Source organism: Ostrinia furnacalis, unplaced genomic scaffold, assembly GCF_004193835.3.
Source record: "Ostrinia furnacalis isolate ACB-3 unplaced genomic scaffold, ASM419383v2 OfSCF5758, whole genome shotgun sequence".
NCBI classification, from domain to species: domain Eukaryota; kingdom Metazoa; phylum Arthropoda; class Insecta; order Lepidoptera; family Crambidae; genus Ostrinia; species Ostrinia furnacalis.
The window spans coordinates 315,791-342,562 of record NW_021135997.1 but is presented as its reverse complement, the minus strand read 5'-3'; the positions used below and the strand labels follow the sequence as shown (position 1 = coordinate 342,562).

The 26,772-nt window shown below is 39.2% G+C and overlaps 1 protein-coding gene across 1 annotated transcript; it reads left to right on the top strand.

Annotated features, from left to right (window-relative positions):
* Window positions 1–723: 723 nt before the first annotated feature.
* LOC114361490 (ceramide synthase 5-like) lies at window positions 724–26,772 on the top strand. The gene is made up of 8 exons (XM_028316539.1): window positions 724–917; window positions 7,599–7,713; window positions 11,835–12,056; window positions 20,843–21,064; window positions 21,741–21,859; window positions 22,870–23,014; window positions 24,737–24,840; window positions 26,502–26,772. The coding sequence occupies exons 1-8, from the start codon at window positions 739–741 to the stop codon at window positions 26,509–26,511; spliced, it is 1,116 nt and encodes a 371-aa protein (XP_028172340.1). The 5' UTR covers window positions 724–738; the 3' UTR covers window positions 26,512–26,772.

Genomic DNA, 26,772 nt, shown 5'->3' with positions numbered 1-26,772 from the left:
AAAGGCAGTTAATATATTCAATAATAAGACAAAATGATTATGTATAGGGACAACAAAATAGATTTGCATTTTTTTTAAAGATTATGATAGCTCTTACCTTAGTAAGAAACGAATATTTCGATTGTTTTTTTCGCATAGGTCGCGGTTTGTCAAACAAATGGTTGATGCGCCGCGATGTTTGAAAAAATAAAAAACGTGTGTAGCCAGTTGAGTAATAAATGATATTTCTGTACAATTTCTACTAAAAAATATAAGGTTTGGCTACAAAAAACCTTAATTTTCTTTAAAAACTGGAGCATGCCAATAAATTGGTAGAGTGCCAATGATTGGGTGGTTTACCCTATAGTGTAAAAAGTGTGAAGTTTTTTCCTTTGGCTTTCTTTACTTTGCAAAGCTATTATAATTTTCATAAAAATAATATTATGAACACATTACAACTTGAACGCCTCGATAGAAGCAATAGAAGAAAAAATCCATTAAGTATGTCAGATAAGATTATAATGGGTGCCGGAATATGTAATAAAATCTACCACATTAGCAACAAAATATAAAACTGGCAACATTTACATCCGCTATCACTGGAAGTGTCAAATTCGCCAATCTGTCATTTGTCAAAATCCAGCCAGACCCAGTGCTCGGCGTTCGTTAGCGTTATCGGCCATCGAATTAAAATAGCATTAGAGATTAATGAATAATCAGTATAACTCGTGATTATAGAAAGAGGCACAAGCGGTGAAAATGCTGAAGGTTTTAGTGGATACGTTTTGGAGTGAGCATGTGTGGTTACCGCCGAACGTAACGTGGGAAGACATCAAGCCTGGGCCAGATAAGGCAGTGAATTACAACGACCACACTCACGTTTGGTATCCTATACCGTTAGCTTTGGTTTTCATAGCTCTACGGGTTGCCGTTGAGAGGTGAGTCCCTTTTTTATGTAAGGAGTAATGACACAAAAGCTGATTAGCGATATAACCTATTCAATGAATGGCTACTTCGCGGTCTGTTGAGCGTATACGCCTTCGCACTGGTAATAAAAATGGAAATGTGTAATAATCAATCTTGTTTTGCATTGAGCAGAACTATTCTGGTTCGTTTTACATAAAAATGTTTCAGCAGTGAAGTTTAGAAAGGTTTATCTAGGGTAAATCTGACCCAGGGTCACTTAAGCTATTGGATGTGTCACCTACGTAAGATTATTAGTGATATAGTGATGCATGTGTCATTTCTAAGTGACTGCACCTGCCATCTTTTTCACAGATATGTGGGAAAAATATCTACCTACATCTGAATGAGGATAATGTTATCTGCCTACTCATTTTGTAGTCATTTGTTGATAAAGTATACTTTTATTTTATTTATTTATTTTAAATGATTTGCCTGCATGTATCACAAAAGTGGTTGTGGTTTTATTCAGAAAAAAGTAGGTAACTAATAAACACATTTGAATTCTCACAATTTCCTTGGATAGATAATTAAAAAAAATACCTCAATTTTTAAAATTAACAGATTGGTACATCATTAAAAAACTTTCACTAATGTAGGTATACAAAAATTATATTTACTGTGTACCTACTATGTATTGCCTGTTAACATATTATTTTATCCTCAACATATTTTAATAATAATATTTTTTTGCTACTAGAAGAGGCATTAGAATTTATCCTACTTACTAAGGCTTTTAAATTATTTATTAATGTTATCTGTGAGATAAACTTATCTACAATATCTTAAATATGTAATAAAAGTACTAAATCAGTCTTAGTAATCTATTGTTATGTAAAAAAAACTTGTGTATTTTAAAATGTGCAAATATTATAGGTTTTTTTAATATCAATTAATACGTTGGACATCATTCGAGTCATCTAGTGTCTCGATGTTAAATGACGTAAATTGTAACAGAACAGCATAGGTTATTTTGAATGTGAATGTAATACTTGTCTGTTCTCAATTTGTCCTTTATTTACTTAAAGATAACTAAAAAGATATTCACGAGGCCATGACAACTCGTGTGTTGTAGTAACGTCAACAGAATTTGCACAAATTATACAAAAGTTGTGCTGGCCTGTGACCTTAAAGTTACACTCTCATTCATAAAAAATAATAGCTATGCTCTGTAGGTATTATATATATATCCTAGTTGTTTACAAAAATAGGGAATAAGTGTAAAAGTAAATGAACAAAAACCATCGAACAAAACACAAGTGACCTTGTTTTTATCTATTGTGGTTTCTAAACCTGAAGGTTGACTAGACAATGCCCCAGTGCAGTAAGTCACTGTGCGTTGTCTTAGACATTAATATAATAAGTAAATTGGTCTGGTGGCCTCATTGCTATTAGGGTCAACAAATAAATCGTTCGGTGCCACGGTTGACTTATAACGTCTTTAATCATAAAAAGGTTTATGGACTTGATTGGCAGATCTGATTGTGTCAATTGATTAATAGACGGTTGTCTGCGAATATAAAAGCAAAAGCAACTGTTTGTCTGTATTTTTTTCTAATTTATTAGTTCATGAGATGAAAAATCCTATTATTGCCCAATGCTCTTTGGAGCAAGATCAAACGCGTAGCTCAAGACCGAACGCGATGGAGGACTGTTGTGGACGCCCTCTGCCCCATCTAGGGGACATAGGACCATAAGTCAAGTAAGTCAAGCCCAATGCGTTTAGTAAGAAATATAAATTGTTATTGTTTCATTCACATGAGATAACAGATCATAATTAACGCGGGGGCGAAGCCGTAGGCAGATGCTAGTCATTATTATTTGTTATATGAAGAAGGTCACTCATGCATTCATTGAGTAAAACAACAAAAACTACTTAATCTTTGAAGATAAAATGCAAGTAGTTACCAGCCAAGTAGGATGGCTTTTACGTTCGAATAAGTCTTCATTAGGTCTTAAGTTCTATATTTTTGTCCATAATCTATGTGTGTTGTCCATAAAAAAGACATAGTTTTAGTTAGAATCTCTACTAAAACGAAGTCCGTGCAGGCGAAGCCGCGGCCTATCGCTAGTTCAAAATAATACGTAGGGTCGCGACGTTCAGAAGGTCAATAGCGGAGCGGACGACATTTTTCATACATTTCGCATGTTTTTTAAGGCCGAAAATGTATGAAATTGTTTCATTTTGGACTATACATTTTCAGTTAACACACAGCTTTGTTCTGCAGACACCTTAATGGGGGCGCTTGCTAAAAGTGTCCATCTAGACTAGAAAAAGAATGTGCCTAAATGCATGGCCTTAGTCCTAGATGTTAGCCATTAACAAACTCGCTTAATAGCACTGGGATCGCGGGGAGGAGTCCCCCACGCACAAGGAATTCCGAGTGATTTTTATTCAGTAGCTATCTCGATTTAAAATGGTTGACAGCAGTTGACAGCCTTTTGAGATTAGAACCCACAGTCCCTGCGTCAATCAGTATTCGTTAGTCCCACGGCTACCCAACCGCGCCACCGTGCACCCTCCCTTAACCCCTGACGCGTCGGTCCCAGAAGTCGCCAGAAAAAGTTTTCTACAAAAAAACATTATACTCAACTCCCAGTACTCACGTTTCCCCTAAATAAAGTGCTAGAATATTCAGTTTTAGTCAAATACTCAATGGGACTTCTTCTAATTTTTGAAGTCAGTTAAATAGTTCGTCTGTTGCGAAGAGAATACAGCTGTTAACCGGTTAATTAACCTAAATAAGTTCAGTTGATAGAAGCTTTCTAATTAAGAAATTGGAGCGGGAATTGGACATGGAATTTGTTGATTAAATGTGTAAATTACATAATAATTACTCATTTGTTATGTTCGTGTTCGCACCTTGTCCATTAATTTCATGATAGATTCGCAATTAGCATTTGTAGTTGTTATTGTAGATGTTTACTAATAAAGTCGTAAAAAAATTAGTCGTCATCCCCGTTAACCCCGTCCAGTTAGCTCTTGTTACAAGTAGGTTCACCACAATCGACGGGAATCTAACACTTACCTTTCCTCGAATCTTGTATCGACATACAGTCCGATGCATGCTGAAGCTGAAACCATAGGGCCATTGGCGCCTTTAACCATAACTAACTTTCTTAAAACGTTTACATTATAGGACAATATTAGAAAAAAAATACGTAGAAATAAACTAAATGGCAGTCTAACAGCGATTGGAATCTTAAAATTGGCCATAAACGGTCAAATTATTTGCTTTTCTAAACACCTTTTCTAGGTATGAGAAAATAATTTCCTATGTAAATAGTATGCAATCAAGTTATTTCAAGATTTTTCTTTAATGTTCTGCTCGCGTGATGTGCGCGACAAAGAAAGTTAAAGTGATGTGAATTTTAAATGGCCAACAGTTTCATGCTGATTTTGGTAAAATATTGCATTAACTATACGGTTGACGTGTTAACTATTTCTTTTTAACAAATGAAAAGGAACAATCTCTGGACAATCAAACTGCTCCCTTTGAGCTTCTCATATGAAACATTCTGAATTTAAATATTATGATTAGAAGATGAGCGCGCTCAATCTAAAAATCTCAATTATAAACTGCGCCAAAAAAAGAAAGAAAAGGTAATCTATTATTTACGTACAAATACTCACAGGCCTCCAAAAGTATGAACAGTGATGCTGAATGCTGACCAGCCTGACTACTTTCTAACACAGTTTCCGTATTTGCGGATCTATCGCCCGTATTCACAAACATAACTATGAGGTCTCACAGTGCGCGTGGACGCACAGGGTGGCACACGAACCAATCACAGAGCTCTATTCAACGCTGTGCGTTAAAAAAACACTAGCCCTCCTTCTGGCGCAGTCGTTTAAATACAAGTTATTAATAGTCCCGTTAAACCCCCGTGATAAGCTAAATATGCTTGTGTTACGAGTGGGTTCGCCACAATAGTCCAGAGCGGCGAGATTTTTTCTTTATCCACAAAGAGGAAGCTCTTGGCCTGTATCTCACCTGATGGTAAGTGTCGATCAGGCCGAAGGTGGAAGCGAGCTTCACCTGGCATCCTCAACCACGGAGGAACTGGCTATCTTACCTATGACTGCTGGAACACAACAATGCTGTTAACATTGTTCTTCTTCTTTTCGTGTCGACAACAAACCTACACAGTGTCAGCCCAAAACTCCGCCACAAGAGTTGTTGTTATGGCGACAGACTTAGGTAAGATGGAGGTAGCTAGCCAGGCGGACTTAGAACAAGCCCTACCACCAACCAAACCGAACAGAAAAATCTACCCCCACTGGGAATCGAACCCGGGACCTCTGCGTCTGAAGCAGGTAGTCTAACCACTAGACCACAGAGGCGGTTAATAAATGGGTGGGGTTTGATTGAAGTTCGAACCCGCGTTCCTCGGATCTCGATTCGGGTGATACGACACCAAAATCATTTAGTGTCGCTTACCAAGCGATCGCAGAATGCTTCTCAAACATTTTGCAATGAAGTAACCAGGTTTTGACTTGTGGGAAGTCCATGTGAATTCATTTCGCCTGCACCGAGGACGCGCCACAAAAAAAAATGAAAATATGACCTCCCTGATGTAATCAATAAACTCTCGATTATTATCACAGGATATCTATTGCAATGAGATACGATAAGCGTCAAAAAATATTACATTATCTATCATAATCATTTTGGTATATTTGATTTTTCTTTCGGCCTAGTTAATTATTTTTTAAACTTGCATCTTTTGTAGACATGATGACGTACGGGAGTATCAAAGTGGTAAATATTTTTAGTATTAATGAATTATTTGTTTACAATAATGCCTGGAATGTAAAATTAAGATAATAAAAACCTGACCTGCACAACCTGCACTATCAGAGTCATGCGTTCGTTTTCTTTGTTTTCTCATGAAAAAAATAAATAAGTTAATGTCATCAATGCACAAACAAACATAATATTGTCAATGTAGGTTTTTGACCCAGACTGAGAGGTGTGAATGTAAATACTTTCTTTTTTCTATTGATACTAGAGCAAATATCTGATCGCTTAATTTTGTGAAGCTGTCATATTGTCTAAGAGGGCTGCATCCCTCGGATTTTGGGTGAGGTTTATTTATTGTGTCTAAAACACTATTACATAGGTATCAAACACCACTTAGCAAAGCATATCAAAGTATACATGCGGAGTCACTTCACACCCTCCCTTAGCTCCGCGTGTACACATTAGCCCATTAGTAAAACGCGTATCATCAGTTTATAGCCTTAACCCCTATGCTATTAGTGTTCTGAGTCGCAACAGCACATTTAACTTGTCAATGACGTAATTAACGTTTCAGTAAACCTATTGTTAGTTATTCGCGAGTCCATTGTTGAGCGACTCCGGTAAAAACTGTGTGGTAAGGCTGTCGCGTCCGATGGAGCGATACGAAGCACGCTAAACTGGCTTCTGAAATATTACATAATATCTTCAAATATTATTTCAAAATCAATAGTTTATTCAGTACATAGGCCCTTTCCGTGGCACTTATACACGTCCCAAATATAGCTTGCCCTACCACCACTTCGGGACAACATAATATTTTATGGGCTGGTGCTTAGAAGTAGTGGCGGAAGAAACTCAGTCACATTTGTCAGGCTCTTTTTCAATCAAATACTACAGCAATTTATAACTTACATGACACGTAATAAGTGCGCGCTAGGCAAGTATAAAATTAGGGATAACCCTTAGCAAAGAAATTTGAACTCAGTAATCATGTATGATCGCTGCAAGTATTGAAAATGAAATTAAACACACACTGGAATTTATGGATTCAGTGCGACTTCTCAGAATACGGACTTAAATCTATACCTACGTTTTGAACTTCTATACGTCTTACATTATCTTTGACTTGTTTTTCGACCTCAAGACAATAATACTATTAAAATGTATTTACGGTTCAAAATACGGTATTTATTTACTTGACACACGCGAAACAAAAAGTTAACTGCAAAAACAAATTATCTCGGCTATGAATGAATGCGTAATGCCCGGTTTCCTCCACCGAAGCGGAGAGGAGAGGAGATGATGTGTGTTTGAATAACCAATCAGATTTCGTTCATCATCATTTCAGCCTAGGACGTCCACTGCTGAACATAGGCCTCCCCCAATGATTCCCACAATGGCCAGTTGGTGGCGGCCTGCATCCAGCGCCTTCCTGCTACCTTTATGAGGTCGTCGATCCACCTTGTGTTTCGTTATTTCCACATAACTCCTCAGCTCATCTTCGGTTCGGAAACCTGATTGGGTTTTTAAACACATCTCTGCTCTCCGCTTTGGTAGAACCGGGCCTCAAACGCCATCTTTTTACACCAGTGCGTAGTCGGGGCTTATGACGTATGCCTTGCTTGTCTATGAATTTTTAAAACGGGTCAACCTACCTGTACTAGCCAGTTTCAAAAATCCTTATTTTAATGGCGGATGTACACTATACGGGAAATTGGTCAAGACTTAATAGTGTGAACATCATCTCGGTTACTTTCTCCTCTCTTCTCGTGTGCGTGACCTATACGTGTGCGGGCTAGCGCTTCGACTTGGACAATTTGCCGCATAGTGTACATCCGCCATACCATTTGCTAGTGCTAAATATACAAAACTCACGCCATAATCTTAGACACCCTGTATGGTTGGTTCCAGGGCAGTGTTGGCACCCTTCGGCCGGTCGCTGGGCATCAAGGATGTCAGGTCGAGGAAAGCTTCGAACAACCCGAAGCTGGAGGCTGCCTACCGGAAATCAGCCCAGCCAAGCCAGGTGAGAACACGACTTAAGGACGTAGCACACTTATCAACCCGGNAAGACGCGTCGTCGGTCCACCTTGTGTTTCGTTATTTTCACTTAACTCCTCCGCTAAGCTTCGGTTCGGAAATCTGGGTTTTCTAACACATCTCCTCTCTTCTCCGCTTTGGTAGAACCGGGCCTCAAACGCCATCTTTTTACACCATTGCGAAGTCGGGGCTTATGACGTATGCCTTGCTTGTCTATGAATTTTTAAAACGCGTCAACCTACCGGTACTAGCCAGTTTCAAAAATTCTTCTTTTAATGGCGGATGTACACTACGGGAAATTGGTCACGACGTAATAGTGTGAACACCATCTCGGTTACTTTCTCCTCTTTTCTCGTGTGCGTCACCCGTTTCGGTGTGCGGGCTAGCGCTTCGGCTTGGACAATTTGCCGCATAGTGTACATCCGCCATAATGACCATCTGCTAGTGCTAAATATACAAAACTCACGCCATAATCTTTGACACCCTGTATTATGTGCGGGCTAGCGCTTCGACTTGGACAAGTCGCCGCATAGTGTACATCCGCCATAATGACCATCTGCTAGTGCTAATATACAAAACTTCCACCATAATCTTAGTCACCCTGTATGGTTGGTTCCAGGGCAGTGTTGGCACCCTTCGGCCGGTCGCTGGGCATCAAGGATGTCAGGTCGAGGAAAGCTTCGAACAACCCGAAACTGGAGGCTGCCTACCGGAAATCAGCCCAGCCAAGCCAGGTGAGAACAAAACACAACTTAAGGACTTAGCACACTTATCAACCCGAAAGAGGATCGTAACCGTATCAACTCGAGGCGATCAGTATTCTTTGTATGAAGCTCCATACTGCAACACACACTTTTATCCGCACCGTAAGAAACGCCTCGCCTCGCAATGAAGGTTTTCGCGTATGAAAGATCCGCTAGATGGCGGGACGTGGATGTGGGGTCTGACTGCTGCGTGATTGGTGGATTTTGACATATCTGTCAATGTCACGTCAAAAATAACCAATCATGCAGCATTTGGACCTCGCGTCTACGTATTGCCATCTGGCGGATTTTTCATATGCGAAAACCCTCATTGATAGCGCGGGAAAGGCGATATGGTGTTGATCCCTTTCCGAGTTGATAAGTCTAATACGACCTTTAATTCTACTAAAAAAGGTAAAAGAGAAGGAGAAGGAATAAAATTCAAATTATTTATTATCACATGGGTAAGGGTTGGTAGAACATAATATTGTACATGTGACGCCTAGTGAAGGCGATGCAAAAACTATTTAGAGAAGAATGAAAGATTCCAAACCGCCATGTTTGACCCATAAGCCAATAAAAACATGCGCTTTTCTACGAGAGCTCACAAAGTGTCGCATTTGACACTGGCCAAATAAGCAAACCCCACTAAGCCACAAAGAAAAAAAAGTATTATTGTTTCTTCTTATTTAAAAAAAAATGAAGAAACCTTAAGGCTAGGGTCGTAAGGCATGCAGCCTAGTTTTTCGCGCTTTTTATTGTCACAACATTACCTACTCTGTTTACGCTATGCGCCAATGCATTTTTTAAAGAATCCTCACAGTCTTCCATTTAGATTGCCATATTTTTGGACACGTTAATTTACTGCACACATTAAAACTATTCAGCTAGTCTACTAAGTACTTTACGTAACATAATATTAATGTAGCATTATCAACATCAACTAATATTGTTTTGGAAAATAACCTTAGATCGATAGCTATTATTTCAATGGTGGGATAGTTTTAAAATAATAATGATACATAAGATAGGTTTAATTTAATAACAAGAGGCTCGGTTCTGAATACCTTCTCATCTCTTTTTCTCTTCTAATATTGAAATAACACATGAGGGAGGATTTATATGTACGAATTGAATACTTATTACAGTCACCTTTTGTAACTTTGAATTTCATGGTAACTTCGAACAGTAAAAAATGTATGCATTATGTAGGTAATACAGTGCATTCATTTATCAAAATTACCTGAATTTACATAAATTCAAAGTTACCCTGAAAAATGTAAATGACTTCGTTATTTTTGTTACTATTGTAATACTAATTCAGGAACGTAGATTTTTTACGACTTTACTATTTAGTTACGCAAGCTATTAGTTATCATCATTAGTGTCCGACCGAAAATGGATGTGTGGCCAAAAACGAAACGGCTTGAGTCTCATTTTCGGCGTTATCATACCATCACTGTCTTATTCACGTATTTCTGATATTCGATTCGGCCGAAGCCTCGGCTGGTTTTTGGCCGAAAATGGCCGAAAACTAAACGAAAATTCTGTCGGTCACTCTAGTTATCATAAACCGTAAGATTAGTGTTAAGTAGGCACTGTTGCCTACTGAAAAGCAGTCGTGACATCGTTCCAACGTGAAATCTAAATACGTAACTGAAACCGTGATGAAATATTATGTAAATTATGTCTAGAGAAGACAATACATAAAGAAATAACAGTATACATATACCACCGTTAATTTTATGTAAAAATTACTTGTAAATATGCAATAAGAAGAGTAAAATTTGCATGCTCAAATATTTATAAATATTCTTGTTTCATCTTAAATTTTAATTTCCAATTGTAAGTAAATAAAGAGATTTAACTTTGTACAGTTAGCGGCAAATAGTACGTGACACCTAATTTACAACCCTCAAGGTTCGGCCAAACCAACGCGATCACACGCGATCAGCCGGCGTGCAGCGATGGCGACCAGACTAAGGGTTCATACAAACCAACGCGATCACACCGCGATCAGCCGGCGTGCAGCGATGGCGACCAGACCTAAATGCATTGATCGCCATAGCTGCACGCCGGCTGATCGCGTGTGACCGCGTTGGTTTGGCCGAACCTTTATATTTTCAGTTGTATTGTAACAAAGACATGTTGCGAACTTTTTGGCTACTTTGGATGTCATGAACTATTTGACGCTGACTGTACGATAGTACGGAAGTAGTAGGAAACCTATATGAGGTTACGAACAAGCTCTATTTTAGCTAGTTTTACAATCACCAAATACTCGTATGCATAATACCTATTAATTGACGTACAGTCGACCGCACATCAGAATATGCATTTTTATTGCAAACCAGCACCTGTTTCCAACCACTTAAGATACTAATTTCCAGTTTCATGTGCTGTGGTCTGTACTCACTCATTTGATAAATCAGTGATAAAACACGTGAGCGGTGCGGTGTTTATTGTTTATTATCAGGAAGTAATTTCTTTGTAGATAACGATCGTTTCAAGGTGTTTACATAATACTTCGATTATTAATTAATTGATTAATGAGTAGTGAATAATTGTGATATTATTCGCTTCGTCACTTTCTCACCGTTCGCGTTTGTTTCATATGAGTCACCATCTTGAGATATTGATCGAGTTTGGTATGCTAGACTAAAGCTATTACTGCTTTAATTATTCACTCATAGACTGGGTCATAAAACTTAAATGATTCGGTATAGAGCATGACCCCTAGGTGACTTCGTGATAGAATAAATTTCAAAATCGTGCGAAGCAACTACTTAGGTACTAGGCACAAAGCATGCAGAACTGACGGCAGATAAATCAGCAAGGTTCTGGAAATGGGATTACGACCAAGCGCAACGTATGACGTCCACCCACAAGGTGAACTGAAAGGTGCTGGACTGGACGCAGTCGCTTCTAACCGGGCAATCTGGAAATCGTAATCTGGACATCAATCCTGTTACTGAAATGATAATGATACTGTTGTAATTATAATGGATTCAGTTTTGGGGACCATACCACCTTGCTGCCCCACCGCTACAACTCCTGTGCAGCCAAGATCTACAGCTTGGCTTGGCTTGAAAGATACTGTACGCGCATACATTCCAATTAATGAAACTAGACCCTTCTACACTAACATAGGTCGTACCGGCGAGCGAGACAAAGCGAAGAACTCCAAGTGAAGTGCAAGCGAGATAGATAGGGAGTCAAAAAGCGGCGTTGACGCGCCGAAGCAAAATAGTGACTGTGCATGCACCTCATTTAGGAAGCCCACTTGCGAGACGCTAGTGCCGTTTCTTCCCTTTTGGCAATAACGATAGAACCTATGAAAATCAATTAAATTTTTGTTTCCCAGTTCCCGGAGCTGGCCAAACAGACTGATCTCTCCGAGCGCCAAGTCGAGAGATGGTTCCGTCGCCGCCGCAACCAGGACAAACCTTCCACCCTAGTGAAGTTCTGCGAGAACTCCTGGAAGGTCATTTTCTACGTGTCCAGCTTCAGCTTTGGCGCCTACGTGCTGTGGGACAAGCCCTGGTTGTGGGACATCGACCAGTGCTATATCGGATACCCACACCATGTGAGTACCATTTCTAGTTTGTCACAACACTAGCTGAACCGGCAACTCTTGGAAGGTCGTCTTCTATGTATCCAGCTTTAGCTTTGGTGCCTACGTGCTGTGGGACAAGCCTTGGTTGTGGGACATCGACCAGTGTTATATCGGGTACCCGCACCATGTAAGTATCATCATTTCTAGTTTGTCAACACACAAAACTCTTATTTCTGCAAGTAGACTTTTAAAAAGCACTTTTACACGTCCCCTTATTGACCCTACCACCGCTTCGGGAAAATAAATGTGTCAGTGCTGAGAAGAAGCAGCGCAAGAAACTCAAGTCACTATTTTTTTATCCACAAAGTGGAAGCTTTTGGCCTGCTCACTTGATGGAAGGAAAGTGATCATCAGGCCGAAGGTAGAAGCGAGCTTCACCTGGAATCCTCAACCACAGAGGAACTGGCTATCTTACCTCCAACAGCCGGAACACAACAATGCTGGTAACATTGTTTTATGGCGACAGACTTAGGTAAAATGTGTGATGACTTGGAACAAACTCTACCTCCAACTAAACAGAACAGAAAAATCTGCCCCACTGGGTATCGAACCCGGGACTTCTGGGTCTGAAGTATTTTTTCAATCGAAAAAGGATACTGCCTTAGGTGGGATCTTATATAACTACTCGTTCTCACTATTTAAGCCAAGATCTACAGCTTGACCGTCAATAAAAACCCAACCGGAGAATATGGAATCATGGGATGAATGAAACAATATTTATTTTCGCTGTTAAAATCTTAAAACAAAGATTATGGTCTTCGTTAGTCTTATAATCTTAAACACCTCTAATTTCAAACACCTTTATGTTAACAACTGCCCATAAAAAGTTATTACAAACACATCCATTTTTATTAATAAACCAGCATACAAAATGTAACCATAAACCCGTGTTCAAGCAGTAAAACCAAGTAAAGCCAAAGCAATTTGTTAATATGTTGCACCGAACGTAAACCCCGATTGAAGCGAGATTAGCCCGTGCATTGTTTATAAGGTTTCCGCCGAAGTCGGAAATGCATGTTACTAAAATAATATTTCAAACACGAAAGCTAAATTGGAAAATGGAGGAAAGTAGGTGTAGTACAGTAATTATAGCAATGAATCGTATGTTAGCTCGACGCGGATCAAACGTAACGTGCAATGCTATCGCACTCGCAAGGGATTAGTTAGGGCGATTGGAAAATGAGATTATTTTTACAAAATATTATTGGCATGTATTTAAATGATCTTTTTAAATTAGCAAAAACGGCAAATAAAAAAATCTATATGGTCATCTATTTTAATGATTGGTCCTCTTTCTTTGAGACTTGAAATAAATGAAATCGATCGATATTTTAATCTCTTTTGAACTACGCAAAAAAATATTGAGATGTAAAAATTATATCTGATCGTTACTTGTTGGTCTTCAAAAATAAAAGAAATGAGCACCAAATATTCAATATTGTGATACTTTTTTAAATAATTCGATTTGTATAAATTATTTTTTGTCTATATCAAATAATCTTCAAAATAATTATGTTATGGTACTTATTTTTATTAAGTTGTAGTCAAAGGATGGAAACTATTTAAAGGCACTTGATGTTCAAAGATTTATTTTTTATTAAAAAGCATANTTTTAGTATCGTCAGTTATTTAGAATTATTACTGTTTTTATTTTATCAGGATATACCGCTTAGTTTAAAAGTTATTACGTTTTCTTTACAATAAGTAATTGGAAGAAAAAAAATTTGATAAAAAATTTAAAAAAAATCTCAAAAAATTTTTGACCTCCTTTTTGTCGATAAAAATAGGTCTAGTTTCATCTATTTTCATATGTACACTTTAACGTGACTCACACTGTATTTTCAGTTGTATTGTAACAAAGACATGTTGCGAACTTTTTGGCTACTTTGGGTGTCACGAACTATGTATTTGACGCTGACTACTATAGTAGGTACGGAAGTAGTAGGAAACCTATATGAGGTTACGAACAAGCTCTATTTTAGCTATTTTTACAATCACAAATTACTCGTATGTATAATAACGTACAGTCGACCGCACATCAGAATATGCATTTTCATTGCAAACCAGCACCTGTTTCCAACCACTTAAGATACTAATTTCCAGTTTCATGTGCTGTGCTCTGTACTCATTTGATAAATCAGTGATAAAACACGTGAGCGGTGCGGTGTTTATTGTTTATTATCAGGAAGTAATTTCTTTGTAGATAACGATCGTTTCAAGGTAATTACATAATTAATTAATTGATTAATGAGTGAGTAGTGAATAATTGTGATATTATTCGCTTCGTCACTTTCTCACCATTCGCGTTTGTTTCATATGAGTCACCATCTTGAGATATTGATCGAGTTTGGTATGCTAGACTGAAGCTATTATTGTTTTAATTATTCACTCATGGACTGGGTCAAGAAACTTAAATGTTTCGGTATAGAGCATGACCCCTAGGTGACTTCGTGATAGAATAAATTTCAAAATCGTGCGAAGCAACTACTTAGGTACTAGGCACAAAGCATGCAGAACTGACGGCAGATAAATCAGCAAGGTTCTGGAAATGGGACTACGACCAAGCGCAACGTATGACGTCCACCCACAAGGTGAACTGAAGACCTTATACATAAAGGTTGCAAAAAGGCGCTGGACGCATGACGCTTCTAACCGGCTAATCTGAAAATCGTATGCTAGAAATCAATCTTGTGGCTGAAATGATGATGATATTGTTGTAATTGTCATAGATTCTCTACCAGCAAACGCAGCGTGACCTTATAAAGGTTGTAGGAAGGCGCTGAAACAGGCCACTTCCAACCGGCCATAAATTATGAGAGGAGCCTATGTTCAACAGTGGACAAATGATACAGTTTTGGGGACCATACCACCTTGCTGTCCCACCACTGCTGTACAGCCAGGATCTACAGCTTGGCTTGGCTTGAAAGATACTGTACGTGCTAAACGCGCTTACCAATTAATGAAACTAGACCCTTCATTGGTCGATCCAGCGAGCGAGACAAAGCGAAGAGTTCCAAGTGAAGTGCAAGCGAGATAGATAGGGAGTCAAAAAGCGGCGTTGACGCGCTGAATCGAAATAGTGACTGTGCATGCACCTAATTTATACAGCCCAATTGCGAGACGCTAGTGCCGTTTCTTCCCTTTTGGCAGTAATGATAGAACCCATGAAAATCAATTAAATTTTTGTTCCCCAGTTTCCGGAGCTGGCCAAGCAGACTGATCTCTCCGAGCGTCAAGTCGAGAGATGGTTCCGCCGCCGCCGCAACCAGGACAAACCTTCCACCCTGGTGAAGTTCTGCGAGAACTCCTGGAAGGTCATCTTCTACGTGTCCAGCTTCAGCTTCGGCGCCTACGTGCTGTGGGACAAGCCCTGGTTGTGGGACATCGACCAGTGTTACATCGGATACCCACACCATGTAAGTATTATTTCTAGTTTGGCACAACACTAGCTGACCCGGCAACTCCTGGAAGGTCGTCTTCTATGTGTCCAGCTTCAGCTTCGGTGCCTACGTGCTGTGGGACAAGCCTTGGTTGTGGGACATCGACCAGTGCTACATCGGATACCCACACCATGTAAGTATTATTTTTAGTTTGTCACAACACTAGCTGACCCGGCAACTCCTGGAAGGTCTTCTAAGTGTCCAGCTTCAGCTTCGGCGCCTACGTACTGTGGGACAAGCCTTGGTTGTGGGACATCGACCAGTGTTACATCGGATACCCACACCATGTAAGTATCATTTTTAGTTTGTCACAACACTAGCTGACCCGGCAACTCCTGGAAGGTCTTCTATGTCTCCAGCTTCAGCTTTGGAGCCTACGTACTGTGGGACAAGCCCTGGTTGTGGGACATCGACCAGTGCTATATCGGATACCCACACCATGTAAGTATAATTTCTAGTTTGTCACAACACTAGCTGACCCGGGAACTCCTGGAAGGTCTTCTAAGTGTCCAGCTTCAGCTTTGGTGCCTACGTGCTGTGGGACAAGCCCTGGTTGTGGGACATCGACCAGTGTTACATCGGATACCCACACCATGTAAGTATTATTTTTAGTTTGTCACAACACTAGCTGACCCGGCAACTCCTGGAAGGTCTTCTAAGTGTCCAGCTTCAGCTTCGGCGCCTACGTACTGTGGGACAAGCCTTGGTTGTGGGACATCGACCAGTGTTACATCGGATACCCACACCATGTAAGTATCATTTTTAGTTTGTCACAACACTAGCTGACCCGGCAGCTCTTGGAGGGTCGTCTTCTAAGTGTCCAGCTTCAGTTATGGAGCGTACGTGCTGTGGGACAAGCCCTGGTTGTGGGACATCGACCAGTGCCATGTGAGTACCATCATTTCTAGTCAACACACAAAACTGTTATTTCTGCAAGTAGACTTTTAAAAAGCACTTTTACACGTCCCCGTATTAGTATTAAATTAACCCTACCACCGCTTAGGGACAATAAATGGGCCAGTGCTGAGAAGAAGCAGCGCAAGAAACTCAGTCACTATTTTTTTTTTATCCACAAGGAGGAAGCTCTGTCCTGCACACCTGATGAAAAGTGATCATTAGGCCGAAGGTGGAAGCGAGCTTCACCTGGAATCCTCAACCACAGAGGAACTATATCTTACCTCTGACTGCCGGAACACAACAATGCTGTTAACATTGTTTTTATGGCGACAGACTTAGGTAAAATGATAAAATGACTTAGAACAAACTCTACCTCCAACTAAACAGAACAGAAAAATCTGCCCCCACTGGGTATCGAACCCGGGACTTCTGGGTCTGAAGTATATTTCCAATCAAAAATATACGGCATTAGGTGGGATCGTATAACTATTCTCACATCTCGTTCTCACTATTGCAACTCCTGTGCAGCCAGGAACTACAGCTTCGTTCGTTTCAGCCGAATGACGTCCACTGCTGGACAAAGGCCTCCTCCAAGGTTTTCCACAATTAACGGTCTTGCGCTGCCCGCATCCAAGCTTGACCGCCAGTAAAACCCCAACCGGAGAATATGGAATCATGGGATAAATGAAACAATATTTATTTTCGCTGTTAAAATCTTAAAACAAAGATTATGGTCTTCGTTAGTCTTATAATCTTAAGCACCTCTAATTTCAAACACCTTTATGTTAACAACTGCCCATAAAAAGTTATTACAAACACATCCATTTTTATTAATAAACCAGCATACAAAATGTAACCATAAACCCGTGTTCAAGCAGTAAAACCAAGTAAAGCCAAAGCAATTTGTTAATATGTTGCACCGAACGTAAGCGATTGAAGCGAGATTAGCCCGTGCATTGTTTATAAGGTTTCCGCCGAAGTCGGAAATGCATGTTACTAAAATAATAGTTCAAGGATTTCAAACACGAAAGCTAAATTGGAAAATGGAGGAAAGTAGGTATAGTTACCGTAATTATAGCAATGAATCGTTTGATAGCTCGACGGCGGATCAAACGTAACGTGCAATGCAATCGCACTTTAACTTGCGAGGAATTGAGGCGATTGGAAAATGAGATTTTTTTACAAAAGATTATTATTAGTATTTTTTTCTTACAAATCACGAATAGTCCCGTTAGCCCCTCGTACTAAGCTAAATACGTCTTATCGCATGAAATTATAGCAAACACTCTTAAAAAACAAAACAGTTAAACTTATGTCTGTTAATAAAAACATCAACGTCGTAAATATTCAGCATTAAAATCTATTTTTAAGTCTAACGAGCCATATTAACATAATTTTAATTGCTATATCTTTATTAATATCATTACTTTCCACTATTTTGTGCAATACTTACTCTTTCATTTACATTAATATTGTATTAGATTGGTCTAGTATTATTTTATGTAGAACTAGCTTTCCGCCCGCGGCTTCGCGCGCGTGGAGCCCTGAACCCTTTGTTTTTCCAAAATAAAATTTAGCCTATGTTACTCGTAGATAATGTAGCTTTCTAATGGTGAAAAAATTTTAAAAAATGGTCCAGTAGTTTTTGAGCCTATTCATTACAACCAAACAAACAAACAAAGTTTTCCTCTTTATAATATTAGGGTAGATATGTAAACAAACTGATTATTTTATCAGTGGTATAAATATTTCGATTTTTTTTTGTGTTAAATTAACACCTTTAGTTCATCATTATTTACTTTTTTACTTATCACCTGGGGTGAAAAAGATAACGCCAAGTGATTACAGTTCGAAGTTCAGTTAATTAAATTATGAAAAATATATCTTAAACAACATACAGCGTGACACTGATAACCTTTCCTGAAGTGTCATTCCCAGTGATCCATCTCGTCTAGCACAAACAAAATAGATACATAGTTTATTTCCGCATAATCTATATACTAAATTTATAAATGCGGAAGTAACTCTTGTCTGTCTGTCTGTCTTGCTTTGACGCCTAAACCACTGAACCGATTTTGATGAAAGACTTAGAGATAGTTTGAGTCTCGGGAAAGGACATAGGATAGTTTTTATCCCGGTTTTTGAAACAGGACGCGCGCGACAAAGTTTTTTTGTGACAGTTAAAATTCCACGCAGGCAAAGCCGCGGGCGGAAAGCTATTATTATCATACAACTAGTCCAATTCTCCCCGTGGATGTCGTAAAAGAGGACAATAAAATATGCGTCAGGAGGCCTAACCTGTCAGGCTTGCATAGGATCGAGACTATTCCCACCTTTCGTTCCCACCGCTGCAACTCAGCTGTAGCCAGGGGTAGCGCATTTTCTTACATAACTTTTCAATTCCTATCATTGGAGGTCCGAAAATATTTCTCATACAATTTGATACCATAATGATCATTCTTCATAAAAAATTTAAAACCTACACATTTAAAAACATAATCATTGATATTCATAATATCACTAATCATACACTTAGTTTTTACTAATATTTGTTTTCATATATTTTTCTGTACTAATGATCGAAACTCATAATCATTCGAATTAATAACTATAATATTCATAAATGTGATGTATCCTAATATTTGTTTTCATAAATTTATTACTCATAACTGTATTTATCCATATTATTGAAAATCATGATGTCTAATGTCTATATTCGTATTAAATCGTAATTTAACATTAAATTAATTTGAAATGGTCCAAAACAGGCAATATTTTGTGCCACAAAACTAACGTGACAGAAACGAATCGCTGCAAAACCGACTCCACGTAGTCTTGTCTGCCCTACCCCTAGAGTGTAATTTAAAAGCCGGAGGCGCGGAGGGAGGGCAGCCCTCGCCCGCTGTAACGAGGCTCAGGCGCCCGGGTGAGCTGGAGCGGCTGAGGCTGGTCGCCGAGGCGCCGAAGGCGCCGATGGCGATCCAAAAAGCCGAAGCTGCGGAAGCAAGCGTGGGTGCCTGAGCCTCGTTACGCAAGGGCGGAAGGGCTGCACATCCCGCAGCGCCGGAGACGAGGAGATACCAATGCATGCTGCATGCTTGCTTTCATGCTGCATGCTCTGCATGCTTATCTACTCTATTAAATTATACATGATTTTTTAAAGATACGAGTATGTCTGTTATAAAGTAAATTATTCTGAACAACAACATTATGAGTTGAAGTATGTTCTTAGTAACAACATTATTAATTAAAACAATATGATCAATGAATGTTATGAAGAAAAAAGATCTGAAAATAAAAATTATGTATTTTAAATGGTTCTTGGTAGTAACAGTATTGATAAAAAAATTATGATTACTAACTGTTATGAGCTCCGATGGTAGTAATAAAAATGTATGAATAAAAAAAGTATGAAAAACAAAATTATGAAGAGAGATTATTATGAACACAAATCGGTAGTAAGACAAAGAATAGGATTTAGAATTTTATGTGAGCCAATATAGAACCGTAGCCAGGATATACTCTACAGCTTGACCGCCAATAACGCAACCAGTGAAGGTCCAGTTTGTTCCCGGAGAAAGTTGATCTGTCATTGGACCCGCAACGAAATTAATCAGAAGAATTAATCCGAATATTTCCTAAGTCTAGCTCAAACTAACATAATCTTGCTAAGCTCTTAGTGATGATCATTAAGACCTAAATGCCATCTGAGATAGCACGTTTACATAATTAATTTTTTTTGCCAACAAATCATTTGGTTGATATGGATAGTAATATAGTATGATAGTAGAATTTAAGCTATCGCTCTTCTTAATTTATCAGCTTGATAAAAGTATTATAAAGATTATGATTGTCAATTAAAGGTGATTGCACATTCTTATGTGGTTTTTATGTATACGAACTTATTTTTCTTTCCGTTTGCGGTTTAACTGTTACGTAGCTTTTATTTCTATTGTTTTTAGCTTTTTACCTGATCGCGCTAGAAGGATTTTTCTATTACTATTATGAGTATAAATATATTTTTAAATATTCTAATAACTTATTCATGATCGCGACATTGAGCTACCTGGTCGCCCGGTGCTCGTTTGACGTTAAGGTTTGGATACACCCTGTACATCCCTATAATGGAGTAGTAAATTGATATCAATTAGTAATTCCACTAAAGCCAAACTTTAAAAAACCACTTAATCTTAGAAGTAAATAGATGGTCGCTTAGGTGGACCTAAGGGCTACAGCAGACATGATACTTTTATTTAGCATCGGCGATTGGCGATTTTTCGACTGTATCGTTTCTGAATCACGTCTTGGCGACTCTCTGCGCTCGATGCCTCAATCGAACTTCCGAAAAGCGACTCATTCGCCGCGTTTGACCTGCCTAAATTGCGTTTTTCGGTCAATAAATGAAATGTTTTTTTCCAGGGCGTAACCAACGACGTGTGGTGGTACTACACGATATCTTCAGCGTTCTACTGGTCGCTGATGATCTCCCAGTTCTGGGACGTGCGCCGCAAGGACTTCTGGCAGATGTTCGTCCACCACGTGGCCACCATCGCGCTGTTGTCCTTCAGCTGGGTCTGCAACCTGCACAGGATCGGGACCTTGGTGCTATGGTGCCATGACCTGCCGGATATCTTTGTTGAGGTATGTTAAGCTTATAATGAGACTTGCAAGATTTGTTGAGGTATTTTGAACTTAGTATACATAAAATATGTAGAGGTTTATTAACACTTTACAGGGCTCTGGCAAATATGTATATTGCCATAATAATTTGAACTTAATTTCACTCAACATAAGGTCGTAAATCAATGAAAGTTTTTATTAGGTTGTGCCTTATAAAGGGTTAAGTCCACATTCTACTGACGCAGTCATTCGTTTAATATATTTGAACCAATTTGAGCTTTTGGCATTGCATAATACAAAACTTGCCCACTCACCCTGTGGTATCGGTTTTGGTGCACAAATGGGAGAGAAAATATGAGAAAAGTGAGTGGCTCTTATATGTGGCTACATAACTTGATTACTATATTAGGCTATGCAATTCGTAACCAAGCTTGGATCCAAGTCATAATGGTTTAAAATTTAATTTTTTCCCAAGCCAGTATAGATAATATCATTTTTAACAAGGCCCTTAGCCCTGATTTTTCAGACGTGCGTTTCTAGTTCTACAAATTTTAATTTTCAAAGTCAAAATGAATGTCTATTGCATTTCATGAATGTTACGCAGCGTTTATTCAGCGTTCCAGCAGCGAGGCTTACCTATCTCCTTTTGTTACTTGTTTGCGAGGTGATTCATCAATATTTGTTTATCTTTCCGCAGTCGGTGAAGGCGGCGAAATATGCTAAGTACCAGAAGCTGTGCGACGCGCTGTTCCTCGTGCTCATCGTGTCGTGGCTCGCCACGCGCGTCGGCATCTTCCCCTTCTACATCATCCGCAGGTAACATTTATGCGTCACACATTATCTTAGTGTGTGCTCCGTTATAGTACTAGCAGTGCTTGCAGCGCTATAACGGACAGCCTTAGGCTGGTTTTAGAATCACGCTGATGCACGCTGACCGTCAGCGCTCACAGCCAAAATGCATGAAGCGTCGGCGCCGAGCGATTAGCGTCACTCAGGAACGTTCCCTTTAATTACATACATTTTTATTTGTCAGCGCCGACGATCAGCGAGCGGTCAGCGCGATTCTAAAACCAGCCTTAGACTCCACTGCATAAACTCGATTCTCTCCCATGTAGGTAGGTACCAATAGATAGTACTACAAAGACACGTCCCACCAATTTTTGGTCTCGGTCGCGCGGGGTGCGATTAGTTTGATCCGAGCAATCCGAGCGTCATTATTGTAGAGTGCGTGTGCACTCATGGATGATTTAGCGTGTACCGATAACACTCAAATATTTGTGGAAGTAGGTATGCATACATAAACTATAAACAGCATCATAATTTCAGCCGCAGAACGTCCACTGCTGAACATGGGCCTCTTTCCAGCACTGGATCATTAACCATCCAGTGCACACATTAAGTTGAAAGGAAATCCTCTCATTACTGGTTGGAATACTATCCTTGCACTTTTTTCCTGCGTCAAAGCTTGTAATATAAACTCGTTGATCTTTGCACGTATATTGGAGGTGCAAAGCATATTCCCAGAAATAATAGTGAGTGTTACGAGATCTCCCCCCGGACGAACTTTGTCCAGGAGTAAGTGGCTTTCAAATCCTCTTAACACAATCAAATCAAATCAAATCACTTTATTTGTAAAAATGTGGGTAAAAATGATGACAATTAATATGGAAAAAAGTACAAACACATTTACCATTACTGGCATACAAATATTTTATGGAATCGAATTAATATTAAAATGTCAAATTATAATATAAGTCAATACAATACAATTCAAATTAAATACAATAAAATACATAAGAATTCACATTCAATGGTTATGGTTCCAGCACTTTGATCCGCGCGCCGCAGCTGGTGCCGATGTTCCCGGCATACTACATCTTCAACACGCTGCTGGTGCTACTCCAGGTGCTGCACGTGGTGTGGACGTGGCTCATCCTGCTCATGGCCTACAACACCATCAAGGCCGGACAGGTGCGTACATCAACGGCCGGTCGAGCTTGACACTAGTGTCGGCCGTTTGGTGTAGTGGTGCAGAGCGGACTACTATGCCGAGAGGTCCCGGGTTCGATTCCCGGCCGGGCAGAAATTGAAATGATGAATTTTAATTTCTGTGACGGGTCTGGGTGTTAGTATGTATAATATGTATGTATTTAAAAAAAAAAGTATGTAAGTAGTATATCCGTTAAGCTAGCACCCATAACACAAGCATTAAGTTGCTTACTTTGGGGCTAGCTGGCGCTGTGTGAAATTGTCCAAAGATTAAAAAAAAAAGTGTCAAGAGACCCCGCTAAAAACGCTTGTTCCCAACGAGTTTTTTTCTGAACGAGTCACACCCAAACGAGTAACCCTGTTATTAACCGTTGGATTTTTTTTCCCAACTAGTCACATTGGCACTGATCACAAACATTAAATAGGGTAAACCAGAGAGTGATTGCCCACTGGTAGTGATTGCCCGCTTTAAGATTAATATTGTCAGGTGCTGACTTTGAATCCCTCTAGTTACATTTGAATTTACTAAGTAGATGGCTCCGAGATCAATGTACAGTATATTTAAAATTTACAATAGGAAACACTTAAAAAAAAACAGTTATGGCGGATTTTGTTAAGACGGGTGAAAATGTTACTCAAACAGGTAAAGACTTTAACAATTTTACTAAGGAATTACTTGCTTAGAGGTTAAATTTTTTTTGCAAGTTATTTAATATTCAAGTAATGGTGTATAGTCATGATGAAATTATAAGTGTTTTTTCCATTATCAATGAAAATAACTGATAAAATTTGATTTCTAACGGTCATTTTAAGGGTGGGTAATCNTCATCTATGTTTTGAAGTAGATGATTCTGTCTCTACCGATTCTGACTCATGAACATCAGCTCAAGAAATATTTGATAATATAGTTAATAAGGCCAAACGCAATTTATTTTGAAATTTTGAAGACTGTACTACTAGAATTTAAGTTTAATGTTTTGTTTTGTTTATTTAAAGCCTATTTTGTTATTTTAAAATTGATTATTTTGTTTTAAGATACTGGGCAATTACTGTGCTTTGATGTGGGCAATTAGTGTAAGTAATGGGCAATGACTGTACTTTTTGGAGGATTTTAAATTTATTTCAATATTTTCTAAGTTACGTAAGTTTTAACTAAAAACTGTTAATATTCTGTTTAACAGTTTATTGAGTTATAAGAAAAAAGTCATAAATGGTCGATAATTAAAATACTTTCTTTAATTTTTCATTTCAATGTGTTTGAAATCTTTAAGTGGGCAATAGCTATACGGTTTACCCTACCTTTAATCCTACTAATATTATGCGAATGTTTGTATGGATGTCTGTATGTCAACATGTTTGTTACTCTTTCACGCAAAAACTACTACATGGATTTCGACGAAACTTTACAGTATTATTGTTTATAACCCAGAAAACATATAGGCTATAATTTATGACGATATACAAACTAAACTTCAATAAATAAATAAGACGTGAGAAATATAAAGCGCCATCTAATAAACATTGCTTATGACGTTCATTAATATTCATCATTCATTTCCCAACGAGTAACAGGGTTACTCATTTTGGTGTGACATGTTGGGAACAAGAAAATACAGACAAGTATTATGTAAGAGGTTAATAAACAGAAAATACACACTTACAAGGTTGAATACTTACTCATTTAAATATTTATAAACATTTCAGATGGAAGGCGACATTCGTAGCTCGAACTCGGAGCTGAGCTCGTCGCCGCACGACTCGGGCCGCGCCTCACCCACCACCAACCACCTCAACCACAACCATCACAAGTGAGTACCATCATCAGGTCATTTACCTACCCATTGTCCTTGGTAACCCGTTGAGTCCCATCATCATCAGGTCATTTACCTACCCATTGTCCTTGGTAACCCGTTGAGTCCCATCATCATCAGTCATTTACCTACCCATTGTCCTTGGTAACCCGTTGAGTCCCATCATCATCAGTCATTTACCTACCAATTGTCCTTGGTAACCCGTTGAGTCCCATCATCATCAGTCATTTACCTAGCCATTGTCCTTGGTAACCCGTTGAGTCCCATCATCATCAGTCATTTACCTAGCCATTGTCCTTAGTAACTCATTGTCCTAGATTAGCGACACAAAAAATACGCATATACAAATCAGAGGGAGTAGTGTGAGTTTACGTGAAACGCATTCGATGTCTACTGCGTAAAAAATTGACATTAAGGCGATTATCACACTGCGCCGCGGTACGCGGGACGACAGATTTAATCATTGTATGCAAGTACCTCAGTTTGTATAGAAAACACGCGCAGCACAACACACTGACAACGCGTCTTTTATATGAAATCACGCGGACCGCGGCGGAGCGCGGCGCAGTGTGATAATCGCCTAAATGTATGACGGATTGTACAGCGTACCTAGCGGAAACTTTCAAGAACTAAAATATCATATTTTTAACGCGCTCACTAGTGACGGACGTTTGATGTAAACTCACACTAAGCCCTCAGTTCGTTTAGGCTTCTTGTACACGCTAAGAAATTTCACCGTGTCTACCGCAGACAAGACGAGAATTTCGTCGGACCTAAAGTCCGGTCGCCGAGCAGATAGAATTCCGTCCAATGACACCAAGCTACCCATCCTTATCGTTCGCGTGTAATTATACTACTGTCACGCTCGCACACTCACTGCGACCGCCCATCGGGCGTGGGTAGCTTGGGGTCGTTGTACGAATTTCTGTCTGCTCGGCGACCGGACTTTAGCTACGAATGTCACACAGTCCGCGTTCGCCGCGGGTCGTATCTAGCGCAGACAAGAATTATTTCTTGGTCAGCGCCGGAGCAAATATGTACACGGTTCGTGACGTGTGTAGAAACGACACGAATTCTTGCGTAGGCTCGGCGACTTTTCTTAGCGTGTACAAGCGGCTTTAGCCTCCACTGTACCTTCTAATATTTTTTCGAAGTTTCGAATGTTGCCATCACTCTCACACAAAGCGAGATGCTAGCATGCGTGACTACGTCAACAGCATTTCGGAATAGCTCTGCTGTTCCAACTACATAACTCGACCTAAATAAAAAATAAAAAACTTTAGCGATATCTTAATCCCAACTAATATTATAAATGCGAAAGTAACTCTGTCTGTCTGTCTGTTACGCTTTCCCGCTTAAACCTCGCAACCGATTTTTATGAAATTTGGCATAGAGATAGTTTGAGTCCCGGGAAAGAACATAGGATAGTTTTTATCCCGGTTTTTGAAACAGGGACGCGCGCGATAAAGTTTTTCTGTGACAGCCAAAATTCCACGCGGGCGAAGCCGCGGGCGGAAAGCTAGTTCTTTATAAATCTTAAGCATTGTTTTCTTGTACACCCTATTTTCTAAAAATGTAATTGTTATTTCATAATTTGCCCTATTGAGATTAGTTTTAGAACTTAAATTCAAATTTTAATCCCTCTCTTTTATTTTCAGGAATAAATAGACTGATTTAGATTGAACTATACATTGGGATATACAACTAGCAGTCGTCTGCCGGACGGGTACTCCATATTCCTACCATATTGTTATATTTTTCGATCCCTATACTGTTTTTATAAGGGATTTACATAGATTAATGCAGACTTCAACCGCAATTTTTAGCTTTGTTACTTGTGTGTTAGGCCCAGAACAGACGGTGAAACGCAACTGCAACGAAACTGCAACTGCTAGTTACTTTTGAGTTGCATCTAAGTTTCTGCCATAG